Source organism: Mytilus trossulus, chromosome 2, assembly GCF_036588685.1.
Source record: "Mytilus trossulus isolate FHL-02 chromosome 2, PNRI_Mtr1.1.1.hap1, whole genome shotgun sequence".
NCBI lineage: Eukaryota > Metazoa > Mollusca > Bivalvia > Mytilida > Mytilidae > Mytilus > Mytilus trossulus.
Genome location: NC_086374.1, coordinates 59,968,979 through 59,984,463, shown reverse-complemented (window position 1 = coordinate 59,984,463; position 15,485 = coordinate 59,968,979). Strand labels below are relative to the sequence as shown.

General features: G+C 31.4%; 1 protein-coding gene across 1 annotated transcript in view; it reads right to left on the bottom strand.

Moving 5' to 3' along the window:
- The window catches only part of LOC134707677 (cell adhesion molecule DSCAM-like), a 79,113-nt gene that overhangs the window by 54,798 nt on the left and 8,830 nt on the right, over window positions 1-15,485 (bottom strand). Inside the window, exons 7-15 of the mRNA XM_063567661.1 lie at window positions 13,872-14,025; window positions 13,402-13,520; window positions 12,684-12,797; window positions 11,296-11,448; window positions 10,571-10,686; window positions 5,501-5,654; window positions 5,051-5,257; window positions 3,707-3,775; window positions 3,201-3,330 (exon numbers count right to left, since the gene is read on the bottom strand). Of these exons, the coding sequence (XP_063423731.1) occupies window positions 3,201-3,330; window positions 3,707-3,775; window positions 5,051-5,257; window positions 5,501-5,654; window positions 10,571-10,686; window positions 11,296-11,448; window positions 12,684-12,797; window positions 13,402-13,520; window positions 13,872-14,025 (1,216 nt within the window). The remainder of the gene's footprint in view (window positions 1-3,200; window positions 3,331-3,706; window positions 3,776-5,050; window positions 5,258-5,500; window positions 5,655-10,570; window positions 10,687-11,295; window positions 11,449-12,683; window positions 12,798-13,401; window positions 13,521-13,871; window positions 14,026-15,485) is intronic.

The window sequence follows — 15,485 nt, the reverse complement described above, 5'->3', positions numbered from 1 at the left end:
ATTGTTTCATGAACAACGATGTATGGACGAACTATTATAAATTCGTCAATATCAGTTATGCATGACTAAAATATAACTTTTATTACAACTACTGTATTACTTATTTGGATTAATGACGGCTATCATGTTCAACATTGCACAAATATTATCATAGAATTTTTAAAAAAATCCTCAAAAATCCTCAAAAGAAATAATGCCTTAGCTTAGATAATTGGTATTCTTTTCACAAAAAAATCGTGTATATGATTCAAGTTGTCAAATGAATTTAATTATGTAAGAATAAAATTTTAAAAAGAAACTAAAAAAAATCATGCATGTTGTATGTTGTATTTTTTTGTCAATTAAAAACTTTAAAATTGCAATAGTTTTATTAGCATTTAAACACAGCCAGATTTGAATACAAATTAAGAAATTCCGGTAAAGTCAATGATATCAAACAGATGTACAATGGTATATCAAATTGGGTAATATTGCATTTAGTTTTCATTAAATATTAAAACTACTATTTTTTGCTTCATATTTGAATCTTTACGCCAATTGCCGCTAAGAAAGTCATCAAAAATTGTTTCCTTTTATTTTTATACACTTTCGGAATTACGAATCTGAATTTTATTTTCAATTAATTTATAAATTTAATCAGAGACATATAATATGTATTATATGTCTCTGATTTAATTATTGTATCTTTATTCTCATCGTGTATTAAATCTTAGTGTATTTACATCGTGACAGCATATACTCTTTCTAATCCTTTCTGTTTATCCTTTCCAAATAACAACATTTATACCTGTATACGCTTGAACTCACACCTGCGGCTAAATAGCTATAAGGTAAACGAATTGACCTCAAGCCAAGAAATATACAGTGACCTTTACAAAATAATATACACACTCTGCTCACACATTAGTTGCATTGAAATGATTATCAAAACAATAACGGTAAATAGAACTGAAATATTTTCAGTTCAATATCAGTAAAAATGTTCAATAAATATTTTATGAAAAAAATCTCAACAATAATTAATTAAAATTTCAAAAACAATTACTAGAGATAATTTTATAGGAGTTTAATTCAATCAATACAAAACGGTACATATATGCATATTCATTTTCGTTTATTCTTATATTGTGGTTAATAACTTCGACCATTTGTCAGCTGTGCGCTTTTAATTACGTATATTGCGGTTAAGCTATAAGAGTTAAACAGATTTTATTTTTTCCCAGAATTCAATAAATCGGGCTAATACGTCACGACCCACTCGAGAATTCAACCAAAAAAGTTACAAATACTTGATTTTCTCCGTTATTAGAAGGAATATAAATTTAAAACTTTGCAAATGTGTTTTTTATGTTAAGATGAACATAATTAGATGATAAGTAAAAAATCGCGGAATTTCCCTTTAAATCACAATTTTTGCAGTTCAGATTGTGTAACCTTGGTTTAATGTTTGTTTTAACATTGTGTTGTATATTTATAGTTTTACTTTATATTTATTTCAATATACTCAGAGGTGTCACACGCCTCAATTTTGGCTGTTTGGTTTTCTTTTACAAAGGGAGGGATGTCGTATATCCCAACTTGTTTTATTCTTCATTTTCAATACTAGCTTGAAATATGGTTGATCTTCTGTGTAGTTTGAAGTGTAGACTGTTAGCTAGTTGTAGTAGGAATTGGCTTGTTTTATGAGTTGTTGCTCGTTTGTCTGGATTGTAATCTCTAGCTAAATATTTAGTATTTAGAGAGTTTACGGGAGACCGACTTCTTGACTTTTGTCATGGCAGAAACCAATAGAGTGAAAGTAAAGCTTGAAGTTAGGAACACTTCTAGCTCATACAGATGGATCTAATCCATTATTTAGAACCTTGCAATTAAGATGGGCATCGTCCATTTTATATTGAGAACCTTGCTATAACAGTTGGGCATCGTCCAACTTTATTTTGAGAACCTTGCATATAGATGGACCCGATCCATCTCCGGTGGCACAAAGTCTGTGTTACCGTTATCAACAACGTTGGATTGCAGTAATAGAACCCGGTGGTACACGTCAAATGTGCCACTGTGAGATCAACATTGGTGGACATTGCCTGGTATAACTTTTCATGTTGGATTTAAACTGTTAGCTGTGCTGCTACCCTAATATATGCCGTACCACTGATTCTGAAGCCTACGTACCAAGAAGACCTCAAGTTGCGTCCCTTATTCTTTGAAACTGATGCTGATGTGTGTTTGTGTATACATTAAACAGTGACATTTATTTAAAAGTGATAGTTTGACATTTGCTTGAAAGACATTTAATCTGAAGTAAAGTAATTTCCAAATGTTATTCCATTTACATTTGTTTTCGAAGGGAGGAGGAGGATATCAGACTGGTGTTGTGATCTCATTGAACATTCTGGTGATTCAACTTTAAAAGATGAATATTTTGGATTTAATGTTTGATCCTGACATTTGGATTTTGCCTGCGTATTGATGCAGATACATGAATTTGATAGATATTTTAGTTTGCAGACTTTATTAATGAAATTTATTGTTTGTCTGAGGGGGGAGGAATGTAGCAGTTAGGATTATTATGTCATAATTATTTCCCTTGTTTAAAACTATAAATTTCATATTTCTTTGTTTAATAATTTACATGAAGCTTAATCAGTATATATTTGTTAAATTGCATAGCTTTTGCTATTTGAAATCATTAGTTAAAGGTATTTATTTTTATTGTAAAGTTTAATATTTGCATCGTTGCAAATTCTTTGGATACCTTATGTGATTTATATATTTTACATAAATAGTTTTAAATTCTTACTTTGAATCCTCTGAGGACTGACATTCAGTCCCACTAAGGAAAGCCAAGCTTTCCAACCAGTTACCAATAGGTTAGTGCATTTGCTACATGCCTCCACAGTACGGTAAATTGAAGAGTTATTGAATGCTCCATTTCTACATTTTTGGCTTTACATAATAAAAGTTGTGTTTTGTTAATTAAATTATATATTGTTTTCAGTTTTTGGTTTTTATTCACTTAAGATTTATTACAGCTCATCACTTTTGGCATCAGTCGTTTTCCGCACACATCAGTTTACAAACTAGAATTAGCTGTGGTCCACATCCCCGAATCTTAGGCAGAATTGTTCCTGCTACAATAATTTCTAATATTTTGTAACAGCAGTAACATTCATGTTTATCCAAAGGTATACTTGACTTACTCTTTTTTGTAATATATGATGTACTGAGAGAGTGGTGTGTTTGGATTCTGTGTTGAAGGTGACCATCTCAAGGTCACAGTTGTGGAGGTGAAGGACACAGCTCTTGTTAACACTGGTGGAATTGGAGACTCTGTAATATAAAAAAATAACAAATATGTTGCATGATGTAGTTGATTCAACTTAAATTCTGGACCAAGGAAGATAACTCCAATTTTTAAAGATGGCTTTAACAATGACATCATTGATATTTTTAGAACACATAATAGATTCCTGAACCTTGCTAAAGTTATACAATTATCTCAACAAATATAATATCATTTTGTGACTTAAACATCTAAGCATATATTACACTGATTAATTTCTGGAATAGGATGTATAGAATCTTATGATCAATGCATTACTTTTTGTGTATCTAAATAGTGATAAACCTTGGAAGATTTAGATATCAAGTCAGTACCACAGGATTGTGATTGCATTTCATGCAACCTTTATCTAAAAATACTTACCTATGACTGTAACTGTAATTGGAAATTCTGTTTTACCAGCCAGGTTTTCTGCCACACATTTATATTCACCTATAGAGTATAAACCATACAAATAAGATGTGGTATGAGTGCCAATGAGACAACTCTTCATCCAAGTCACAATGTATAAAAGGGAATTATAGGTTGAAGTACTGCCTTTAACAAAGAGCATAGTCTGACACCTAAAAGCAAGCTATAAAAGACCCTAAAATAACAGAAGTTTGTTTGATGATAACTCCTTTTTCTGTATTCACCTTATCGCTATTTGTCTGCCATTACTGGACATTTCAAAGGTTCCTGTAAAATTTTGACGTCAAAATACAAAATATCTTACACCACATTGGAAAGGTGATTGTTGTATGACGTCAATAGTTCAAGCAGGGCAGATTCTTGGGTCAACCTATGCAGTTTTTTCCAAATAGCCATAAGGTGTACAGAATATGATTTCATAATGACAATGTAAACCACAGAGACTTCAAATTATTGGCAAATTTTAGCACATACCAGTGCAGGTTACAACTGTATCATTTAAAATTTCTGTCATACTGTGAATTCATTAATATTCTTTGGATATCAATTTTCGTGGATTTCGTGGGTGCAGGTTATCCACAAATTCAAATGTTGAAAGAATTGCAAATTTTCTAAAGAAATGTATGCAGACTTTTCCAAAACAACAAAATTAAATATCCACAAATATGCAAGTTTTTTCTTAATTCACAAAAATTAGTACTCACGAAAATAAATCAGTCCACAGTAATCACCACAAGCTATATTTTCCAAAAAATTAATGTTTTTTTTTTGGTTTGTGGTGAAAGGTTGCTCTATCAATGATGTTAACATCAATTCCTTTTACAAATATTGACTGATTTTCATAGAAACATTCATTACCAGAATTGGTGTGATTCAGTATATAATTAAGCAATTATAAAAAACATTAAAATCATAAATTAGAACATGCCTTGATCAAAAACTTTGACATATTTAATAAAGAGTTTGTTTTGTGCTGGTAAATTCATTCTGCTGTCCAGTCATGTGACAATTAAAACATACCTTGATCAGAAACTTTGACATATTTAATAAAGAGTTTGTTTTGTGCAGGTATATTTATTCTGCTGTCCAGTGATGTGACAATTAAAACATACCTTGATCAGAAACTTTGACATATTTAATAAAGAGTTTGTTTTGTGCAGGTATATTCATTCTGCTGTCCAGTGATGTGACAATTAGAACATACCTTGATCAGAAACTTTGACATATTTAATAAAGAGTTTGTTTTGTGCTGGTAAATTCATTCTGCTGTCCAGTCATGTGACAATTAGAACATACCTTGATCAGAAACTTTGACATATTTAATAAAGAGTTTGTTTTGTGCAGGTATAGTCACTCTGCCATCTAGTGATGGGACAACTGCTGTGTCTTGATGGACCCATTTTATAGTAGGATTTGGTATACCACTAACTGTGCAAGTAAGATCCAGCTCTTGATTCAAATAGACAACCGGATCTCCATTTATGGCTTGGATTCTTGGCAAAACTGAAACAAAATCATTTGGTAAAACTTTTTTGTTCAGAAAAGAAATGATTGTAAAACATTGTCTTTAAAACTGATTTTAAAGATACCTATATAGAACTATTCTGCTGGATACTTTTATTGCAAGTGACTTCATAACTTTAATTATATCTATTCACATAATTATGATTTAATGATTTGTTATTTTCAAATGTCTATATTCTAAATGTTTATAGAGAAATTCAAATGGAATTTCATTATTCATACCATGTACGCTCAATCTCCCATCCCTGGTGACAGCTTCCAGTATGTTTGAGGCCACACAGGTGTACAATCCAACATGGCGCCATGTAACCATAGCAACATGTATTCCATGATTATCACTAGATACAATAGTGCCATGTGGAAGTAGGTTAGTACCCTGAAAAGTATACAAGAATTCCTAAATTTACATTATAGAGTAATCAACAACACAAAATAAAAATAAACAGCTGCCCCATGAGCGCGTTATGTGCCCTTTGTCTTATGTGAGAAGTTTTATGCAATAATCATAAATAGTTTCTGAGATACGGTGCACCATGTGAAAACCCCCCCCTTTTTTTTTTAAATAAAACTCTAAAATAAAATTTTGAATCATCATAAAAATATACAGATTTTAAGATTAATTTGATTAAGGAGTGTGTACAGTTTTAAGCAATAATCAATAAAAAAAAATTTTTGGAGATACACATGTGAAAAAAAACACCTTTTTTTTTACCAAAAAACACTCAATAAATCAAAAACAAAATTTTAAATCATCACCAAAAAGTATACAGATCTTAAGATTAATATAACTAAAAAATGTGGAAAATTTAAAGCAATAATCATAAATTGTTTTTGAGATAAAGCATGACATGTGAAAAAAACACCCCTCTGTTTTAGATAGAAAGTCCCGTAACTCAAAAAGTTTAAATCCTATTTTCACCAAACTTTACAGATTGTTAGCCCATCATACAAAACACCTATGTTAAGTTTCATGAAATTTGGATAAACAGTTCTCAATTTACAGTGCAACATGTGGAAGCAGGACAGATGGACCAACAGACGGACAGACAATCATTTGTATACCTTAATAAGTCCAGTCAAAATTTTGTCAGGCGTATAGAAACATGTTATGTTTTCAGGGTGTCAATTTTTGACAACATATTTGTTAGAGTCATATGAAACCTCAAATTAAAAAAAAAAATGATGCATATGTTTTTGTATAACAAAATGGATAGTTTTCATTATTTAACTTATGTACATATACTTTTTTCTGAAGAAAATTCTTTAACTTGTCCACATTTAGAAAAAGTTTACTTTTTTATTTCTTGCTTCCAGGAAGCTATTCGCCAACATATTTTCTGTATGCAAAGTGACCTTAGTGTGAACCTTCTCGTAAAAATCTGGTGGTAGCAATACGCATGGGTCTGTCACTGAAATAATTTATTATCTGATTGTACATGTTAACCACGTTCTCAATATCCATGTTTTTTGTTGATTGTTTATTATAAGGTGACAAAGTCAAAACACGGTATTTAATGAGCTGCCATTTTTGTTAAATCAAAACAGACAGAGAGAAAACAAATTGACGGTTATACAATATATTTGCTTAAAAAATGATAAAATTGTGCTCAGAAGACTAAGTTTATGATATATACATGCATGGTTCTAGAATTGGAAAAATATTATTTTTCACCAGTCACTTGTTTCATATGAATTTAAGATTTGAGGAAGTGTTTTACAACAAAATCGGCATTCCCATGGGAACAAGCTGTACCCCTCTTGTACTTGTACATTTGTTCCTTTATTCATATGAGGCTGATTTTATACTGGAAGTTCTTAGAAAGAAAGAAGAAAAAAATAGCATTTTTTTACTTTAATTTCCCTATATAGACGATTTTCTCTCTAAATAATTCAAAATTTGGTGACTATGTTCGATGCATCTATCCCATTGAACTTGAGATAATGGATACAACAGATACAGTTTAGTCTGCCTAATATCCTTACCTTGGCTTCCAAATTTATTTTTAGCCAGCCGGACATTTTATATGTTATCCCAATTGTAATCCCTTAAGTCTAAATAAACAAAAGGCAATTATGATTATTAGTTGCCGAATTGGCAATCCCAATGATTGACATTTAAAAAAAACGAAAATTAAACTTTCTTTGATTCAAATACAAGGTTCTGATGTAAACTGTTAAAAGTTACAGTGCATCATTTGAAGTGTGCAACATAAGCGTACTTATATCTGCCTTAGACTCTTATTTGTGTAAAACACCGTTGTCAAAAACTTTACTTTTGTTTTTAAATCTAATACCGTATGTTATCTTGACAATGGTAAAACATGGACCAGAGATGGATATGTAAATTCTGTGTAAGTGTAACAAAATATTTGTTCTGGCGTGACATTTGTTCCGCCAGAACAAATTTCATAGGAAATATGTTTCACTGGAACTTATGTCTCAGAAAATATATGTTCCAGCACTATAAAATTTGTTCCAGAACTTATTTTTTAACCAAGTGTGAAATAAGTTCCGGAACAAAAATCACAGCACCATGAGTTTTGTTCCAATATCAAAATTAAAAAAGATAAGTGAAATAAGTTCCTGTGATATTAGTTTTGAACGAAGGTATTTTACAGAAATTGTAATTGAAGGCATGACTGCAGGATAAAAATAAGAAATAAAAGGGATGATCATGTATCATAATTTCTCTAATTCTTCGCCAATTAATATCCCTTTCTGCGCACATTGTATAAAAAAAATTAATGAACATGTGATTTGTTTGATCTCAGTTCTTCATTGGTTAAAATCCGATTATGACGTCGAATTTTCTTGCTTTCCTCTGAATATTCTATTGTGAGGGCAAGAAAAAAGGCGACCATGCCTGATGACGTCACATAGAAAGTACACATCCTTTTGCAGATTATTTCGAAAAGAAGGAATACTTTTGCCTGCATATTGTTTGAAAATCATTAGAGAAACAGATTCTACCACCAAATCTCGTGTAATACGAGATTTATCCACTCTCAACAGTTAAATTTTAAATATTTAAAACGCTTGGCAAGCCTCACGTTTTAAATTTTAATTTATTTAACTGTCTCGCGTGGATAAAATTGTATCACACTCAATGCAGTGGTAGAATCTATATTTATATGTATGTTTCATCGTTTATGTGGTATTCGACCTCCTTGTTTCCTGTTGATCTGTCATGGGTGTTCAATTAGCTATGGTCATTGCACAGTTTAAAAAGAGTGTGTCTTTTGTTTCTTTATGTCTTTTGATATAATTGATCAGTCACTTTGTCCTTTGCAAAAAAAAGTACAAATGTCCATCTTAAACTATAACACTTTTTTTTCGGAATGACTTTTATTATTAATTCTTATTCTACTCTTTCCTGGTTCATAAGTGTCATTTCAAGTATTATTAAGTGAGTATGTTATTTTGTTTTACTCCACATGATCCAAGTTGGATATTTACACATTTTTTATTTATCCCATTATCAATATAATACATGTTTTTTTATAATGACTATAAACTCACTGATGACAAGTGCTCAGTATATAAGATAACTTGTTTAACCAGTGGAACATATTTCACAGACATGGAACTTATTTCACCAGGTGAGGAACCAATCTCATAAATCCAGAACTGATTTCACCAAGTAAGGAAAAAATCTCACAAACATGGAACTTATTTCACTATATAGGTAAGGAACAAATTTCACCAACCCAGAACTTATTTCACCAGGTAAAGTGTGGAACTTATTTCATAGAGATGGAACAAATTATATAGAAATTGTCTGTTGAAAAAATTCTCCCAGAACATATTTTCTGTGAAATTAGTTCCACTAGAACTTTTTTCACAGGAACAAATTTTTGCTCACATAAGTTTGTGTAAGTATCAATGACAATTTAGCATTTTTTGAAGAAATTATGATGCATTATTAAATTTCACACCTGCGCATATGTGCGCACTTGTACTAATACAAACAGAAGCATGTCATTGGTTCAAACAACATGGTTATGATGATTTTTCATTTTTAGATTTTTTACCGTTTGAATTTTAACATCAAAACATATTTGTCAACATGTATCTGATAATTTAAATCTTTTTGGCTAATCTAATTAGATGCAAACCGCTGAAATGTCAGATAATAACTTTGAATAGTTTACCTGTCACCTAAACAGGTAAATTTCAGCTGTTCGACAAGTAGTTAGCCTCGATTAAAAGGAGAAGGTATAAAAGTAGTGGTTGTTAGATCATGTCACTTTTATGACCGGAATGTGTGGCTGTTAAAGGCAAAAGGTTGGGTCAAAAAGATTGTGAATAATGTTAAAATGACTGTCTCTTAAGAAAGCCTTGAAAACTAAAAAGTAGATGATCGTTTCATGCTTTGCCCAGCCGGACTCTTACTGGACATTATACAAATGTTCGGAATATATGACAGTTTTGGAAGCCCTGATCCTGACTTACATCTAGAAATTGACAATGAGAGTTGGTTGAAAGCAAAGCTTCACTGCAAACAAGATGATTTCAGCTTCCCAATTGTGAACTTTCCATTTCTGTGTCGCAACATTCCAATAGCACCTGTATTTCCTATCATATTTTCTTTGATAAAAGGTTGTTTTGCTGCTCACAAAGTAGCTATCAAACTAAGAGTTCCAAGTGGTGAAGTAATCATCCCTTCATGAGTTTTATGGACCCCATCACAAGTTGGTTAACCATTTTAGAATATCATTTTCACAGGTGATAGCAGATATGTTTTTATTGTCATAACTACAATCCTGTCCCTGTTTAATGTAACCTTCTAAATTATGCTTATTGCCAAATTTTTACTAACACGAGCAACATGGAGGGTGCAACATGTGGAGCAGGATCTGCTTACCCTTCCAGAGCACTCAGAGATCACCTCATTTTTTATGGGATTGTGTTGCTATGTCTTTAGTTTTCTATTTTGTGTTTTGTGAACTATTGTTTGTCTGTTTGACTCTTTCTTTTATAACCTTAGCATTGTCAGCTTATTTGTTGACAAATGAGTTTGAATGTCCTTCTTGTATCTTTCAACTCCCTTTTTAAATATTATCAAAACTGGATACAGAATACTTCATCAAAAACAAGTAAAAATGTTAGCTACTGCTTACTTATAAAATCTCTGCTTTAATAATTCAGTAAACAGGAAGTTGAAAAGCTATGAATCTGAAAACACATCTCACGGCATAGTATACCAACAAAAAGCATGATAACAAATTTCAAGATTGACAGATATAATGACTAAGGAATTACTAGTAATTTTCTTTTAATGTTAAATCTTACATTAAACAGCCAAGAAACTGTTGGAGTTGGATGACCTCTGACTTCACAATCCATGGCTACAGACAGGCCAAGGATTACAGTTTTGTTCAATGGTGACTTGAGAAATTCTGGCTTCACTGCAACAATAGACCAATTTAGAAAAATTAAGACAAAAATTCTAAAGTTGTATGGTTTAGGATAGTAAACAAACAAATGTGCCTTAAGATTCCTGAGCATTTGAGATCAACCATAGTGGTACTTGTATTGCTTTATCTTTTTTGGTATAGTGTTTTGTAGATCTAGTTGTCTTTTCCTCATATTTATTTTTTGTCATTGCATTGTCTGTTTTTCCTTGAATTTATGGTTTAGATTGTGCTTTTTGTATCTTCAATTTATGTATGTGCTACTGATCTATATTTACATTTTAACAGCTGTTATGAATGTTACTTAAGTTTCTAATTCAAACTCAAGAACTTATACCTCCTCTTACTTAGCATAGCTTGTGTCAGATTTGACAAAGGTGACTAGGACATGATAAATCTGAAGATATAGTCTATATCATCTTGTCACATAAGCACAATTTGTAAAACTTATGGGAGGAGTGTTGAGGTGGTTTTCAAATGAAAATAATTGTTCTACACTAGGCACTAGGGGTTGGTATCCCTAGAAATTGTCTATCAAATTTAACTGGGAAAACCTTACAATGATTGGACAAAAATGTAGTAGAAATATTGATTGATACATACTGTTAACTATGACAGTTGCCGTATTAAAAATAGCGCCAGCCATATTAAATGCATGGCAGGTATAAATTCCTGCATCAGTAAGATCAACTTTCTTCACAGTAAGGTCAGATGACCCAATAAGAATCCTGTCACTTGAAGTAATATCTTTACCATCTGAAAAAAAATATATATAAATAGATTAGTGTTTTGCATCTTTTCCTTTTTAACTGCAACAATGCAATATGTAGATATGTTACTAATTACAGGTATATGGTCCGAGACCATAATTGTCGTCCTTTGATTTTCGTTGTCCACAAATATAGTACCTAGTGTTTACAGTGGGTTACTTGCCATTAATTCTTATACCCCTTCCAAATTTATTTCTCCATGTTTATTGCCTCAAATTGCAAGTACAAGGGGTACAATCAAAATCAAGTGATGGATATACACACACCAGAAGTTACAGTCGAACTCGCCGCTTGAAAGGTTAGTAGTTGCATTTTCTTGTTTATATCAATTAAATTTTGATTAATAAGTTGGCACACCACATGTTGGATAGTATATAGTTTTAAAATACACAATTGTTTTTGCTAGAAAGCATGCAGTTATTGCAAACACTTCGACACAGTTCCAAATTTTCGACTGATAACTGTGTCGAAGTGTTAGCATTAACTGCACGCTTTCCAGCAAGGATAATTGCGTATTTCAAAACTAGATATTATCCGACATTCGGTGCACTACCTTATTTATTAAATTTTATTGATATAAACACGTAAATATGACTACTTACCTTTCAAGCGGTCTACTCGACTGTTACTTCCGGTGTGTATATCCATCACGTGATTTTGATTGTACCCCTTGAAGTAGGGGGGGGGGGGGGGGGGGGAAATTACACTGTAAAAAAATTTGGGTCCAGAATTTTAAAGGAAAGTAGTGATTTGTTCCAGCTGAAAAAGGTTAAAAATTAGCATTTCGAAAGCTGTCAAAAGATTTCAAAACGCCTTAAACATAAAATTGTCCATATTTTGAGTTAGAGCTGATGAAGTTTTCTATTATTTTGATATAATTTTTCCCCAAAGTAGTACAACACACTGTAAACATTTAATTGGGAAAGTGCAGGTGGGAAATTTTCAGTTTTCATTTATGTTCTAAAAGAAATGCACTACGAAATAATTGTGGTCTCGACCATATGACTAAATTTAACTTGAAATTACAAAATTATTTTGTACATCTATTATTTGCAATTTCGTCATTTTAGACTAAAATGGGATTTTAATTTTTGTGATATTGAAAAACAATCCTGTTTAATTCATATAAAAAATTTCAAAATGCAAGTTTAAATTGTTGCAATTATAACCCTGTTACATTTTTCGTAATAATAAATTACAGTACTAGGAATCAAAACTAACCTTTTAACCACTGTATAGTAGGTTTGGGATCTCCATTTACATAGCAAGGTAGTACCAAATCATGGTTTGATAGAACTGTGACTGATTCAGTGAAATCTATAATAACTGGTGGCACTAAAACAAATCAGGAAACAATGAATACCAAGTTTGACCAAAAAGCTGTCGATTGCTTCGCTCTATCCTAATTTAAGGTAATATGTGTGTACGTGGTTGTTGATTAAATATTGAAAATGTCATATTTTAGATATTGATTGATATAAAATGGAGTTACTATAAGAGTATGGGTTAACACCCATACTTTAGAAATTTTTGTTCCCTTTAAATATTTAATAGCTTTGCACTGTGATGTGAAGCAAGTTTGTCCCATTGAAGTTCCTATTCTTACTCTTGTGTTCAAATCTGAAAACACAAAATATATCTTTATGGGAGACTATATTAAAGGAGCATTATCTCCCAAAAAGAGATAACCTCATTTGGGCAAGATGAAACTCTTTTGACCTCCTCTTTTGAGCAAGATTTTTTGGCTCTCAATAACCTCTAAAAGGACTAATCCAAAACTTTTCAAGAGAGACTAACTACTATTCCCATGTTTAGATAAACAGGTTTTCTAAACGCTGATGTCGTAAAATATTGTCCAAAATCCACAATGGGAACTATTTTAACGAGTAAGTGCAGAGAAAAAATTAAATGAATGATACCAGTAGAATATATTTCTTACCCAAAACTTTCAAATAAGCAGTAGATTCAGATTCACCATATATATTTGTAGCTCTACATGTGTAAAGCCCTTCTCTTATCTTGTTTACATTTGCCATGTGAAGTTCTTGATTCTGATTCCTGTAATTTACATGTAAATTATTCAAATACTACAGGTTCTTTAATAAGATGGAAGAAACTATGAATCTTTTTTAAAATTAAGAGTAACAAGTAACAATACACTTTTTAGCTACTTAACATTGAAAAATAGTTTAACAAGAATGTGTGTCCATAGCTTGCACTATTATTTGCCTTGTTCAGTGAACCATTAAATACCTGGAAAATGCCAAAGTAACACAAAGAGCCAAGGAACAGATGTTTGATAGCTTTTATTGTGTCCATTCTCACTATAATTGTGTCCATTCTCACTATAATTGTGTATTGTACTCTTACTTGTGTGTTTTTCTTTAATAAATGTGTTAAAAGACTTACCTTAAAATTAATGTATCATCAGGAAGGACCATAAGTCCATTTAAAAACCAAGTTATCTGTGGGAAGGGATCTCCTCCAACCATGCATGTCATCTGAGTCCCTTCTCCTGTAACCACAGAGGTGGATACTGGAGGATCTACAAACACTGGACCACCTATATATCAAATTCAAAATAAAATCACTATTAGCAAAACAAATAACAATCAATAATAAATTGAAAGGAAACAAAATGAAGTTAAGCAGTTTTAAAAAACTGCTTTATCCTGCATGTAGAGTATGCAGAGTATTTACTTGGTAAAATATGCTAATGACTGCCTTAATAATTAAGTTTGTAAAATTTCAAATTTTCATTTCTTAAACATACTGGATTATTATTTCATTATAGACAATCTATCCATATAAAACAGTAAAGTCTGATTGATCTTAGACAGCATACCTTCTTTAAATAATAAATGTAGAATAATAGGTAGTTGAGTTTTTGATACTGACTATATCATGTGGAATTATCTAGACGAACCCGTTAGGGCGAATTAAGATATTCAACATAATATAGTCAGTATCAAAAACTCAACTACCTATTATTCTGTTTATCGGTAATTATGACGTCAAACAATGTTATGACGTCTCGCAATGTATTGCCTAATATTTTCAGTGATACAGCCAGTACGTTGATACTCGAAAATATTAGGCAGTAAGATCAAAGGGAAAATATTTGAATTACCGATAATTGACCATATTATCCTACCTCCATGATCTTAGACAGCATACCTTCTTTAAATAATAATTGACCATATTATCATACCTCCATCATCTTAGACAGCATACCTTCTTTAAATAATAATTGACCGTATTATCATACCTCCATGATCTTAGACAGCATACCTTCTTTAAATAATAATTGACCATATTAACATACCTCCATGATCTTAGACAGCATACCTTCTTTAAATAATAATTGACCGTATTATCATACCTCCATGATCATAGACAGCATACCTTCTTTAATAATAATTGACCGTATTATCATACCTCCATGATCTTAGACAGCATACCTTCTTTAAATAATAATTGACCATATTATCATACCTCCATGATAATAGACAGCATACCTTCTTTAAATAATAATTGAGCATATTATCATACCTCCATGATCTTAGACAGCATACCTTCTTTAAATAATAATTGACCATATTATCATACCTCCATGATCTTAGACAGCATACCTTCTTTAAATAATAATTGACCATATTATCATACCTCCATGATCTTAGACAGCATACCTTCTTTAAATAATAATTGACTGTATTATCATACCTCCATGATCTTAGACAGCATACCTTCTTTTAATAATAATAGACCGTATTATCATACCTCCATGATCTTAGACAGCATACCTTCTTTAAATAATAATTGGCTGTATTATCATACCTCCATCATCTTAGACAGCATACTATATAATAATTGACCATATTATCATACCTCCATGATCTTAGACAGCATACCTTCTTTAAATAATAATTGACCGTATTATCATACCTCCATGATCTTAGACAGCATACCTTATAATAATTGACCATATTATCATACCTCCATGATCTTAGACAGCATACCTTC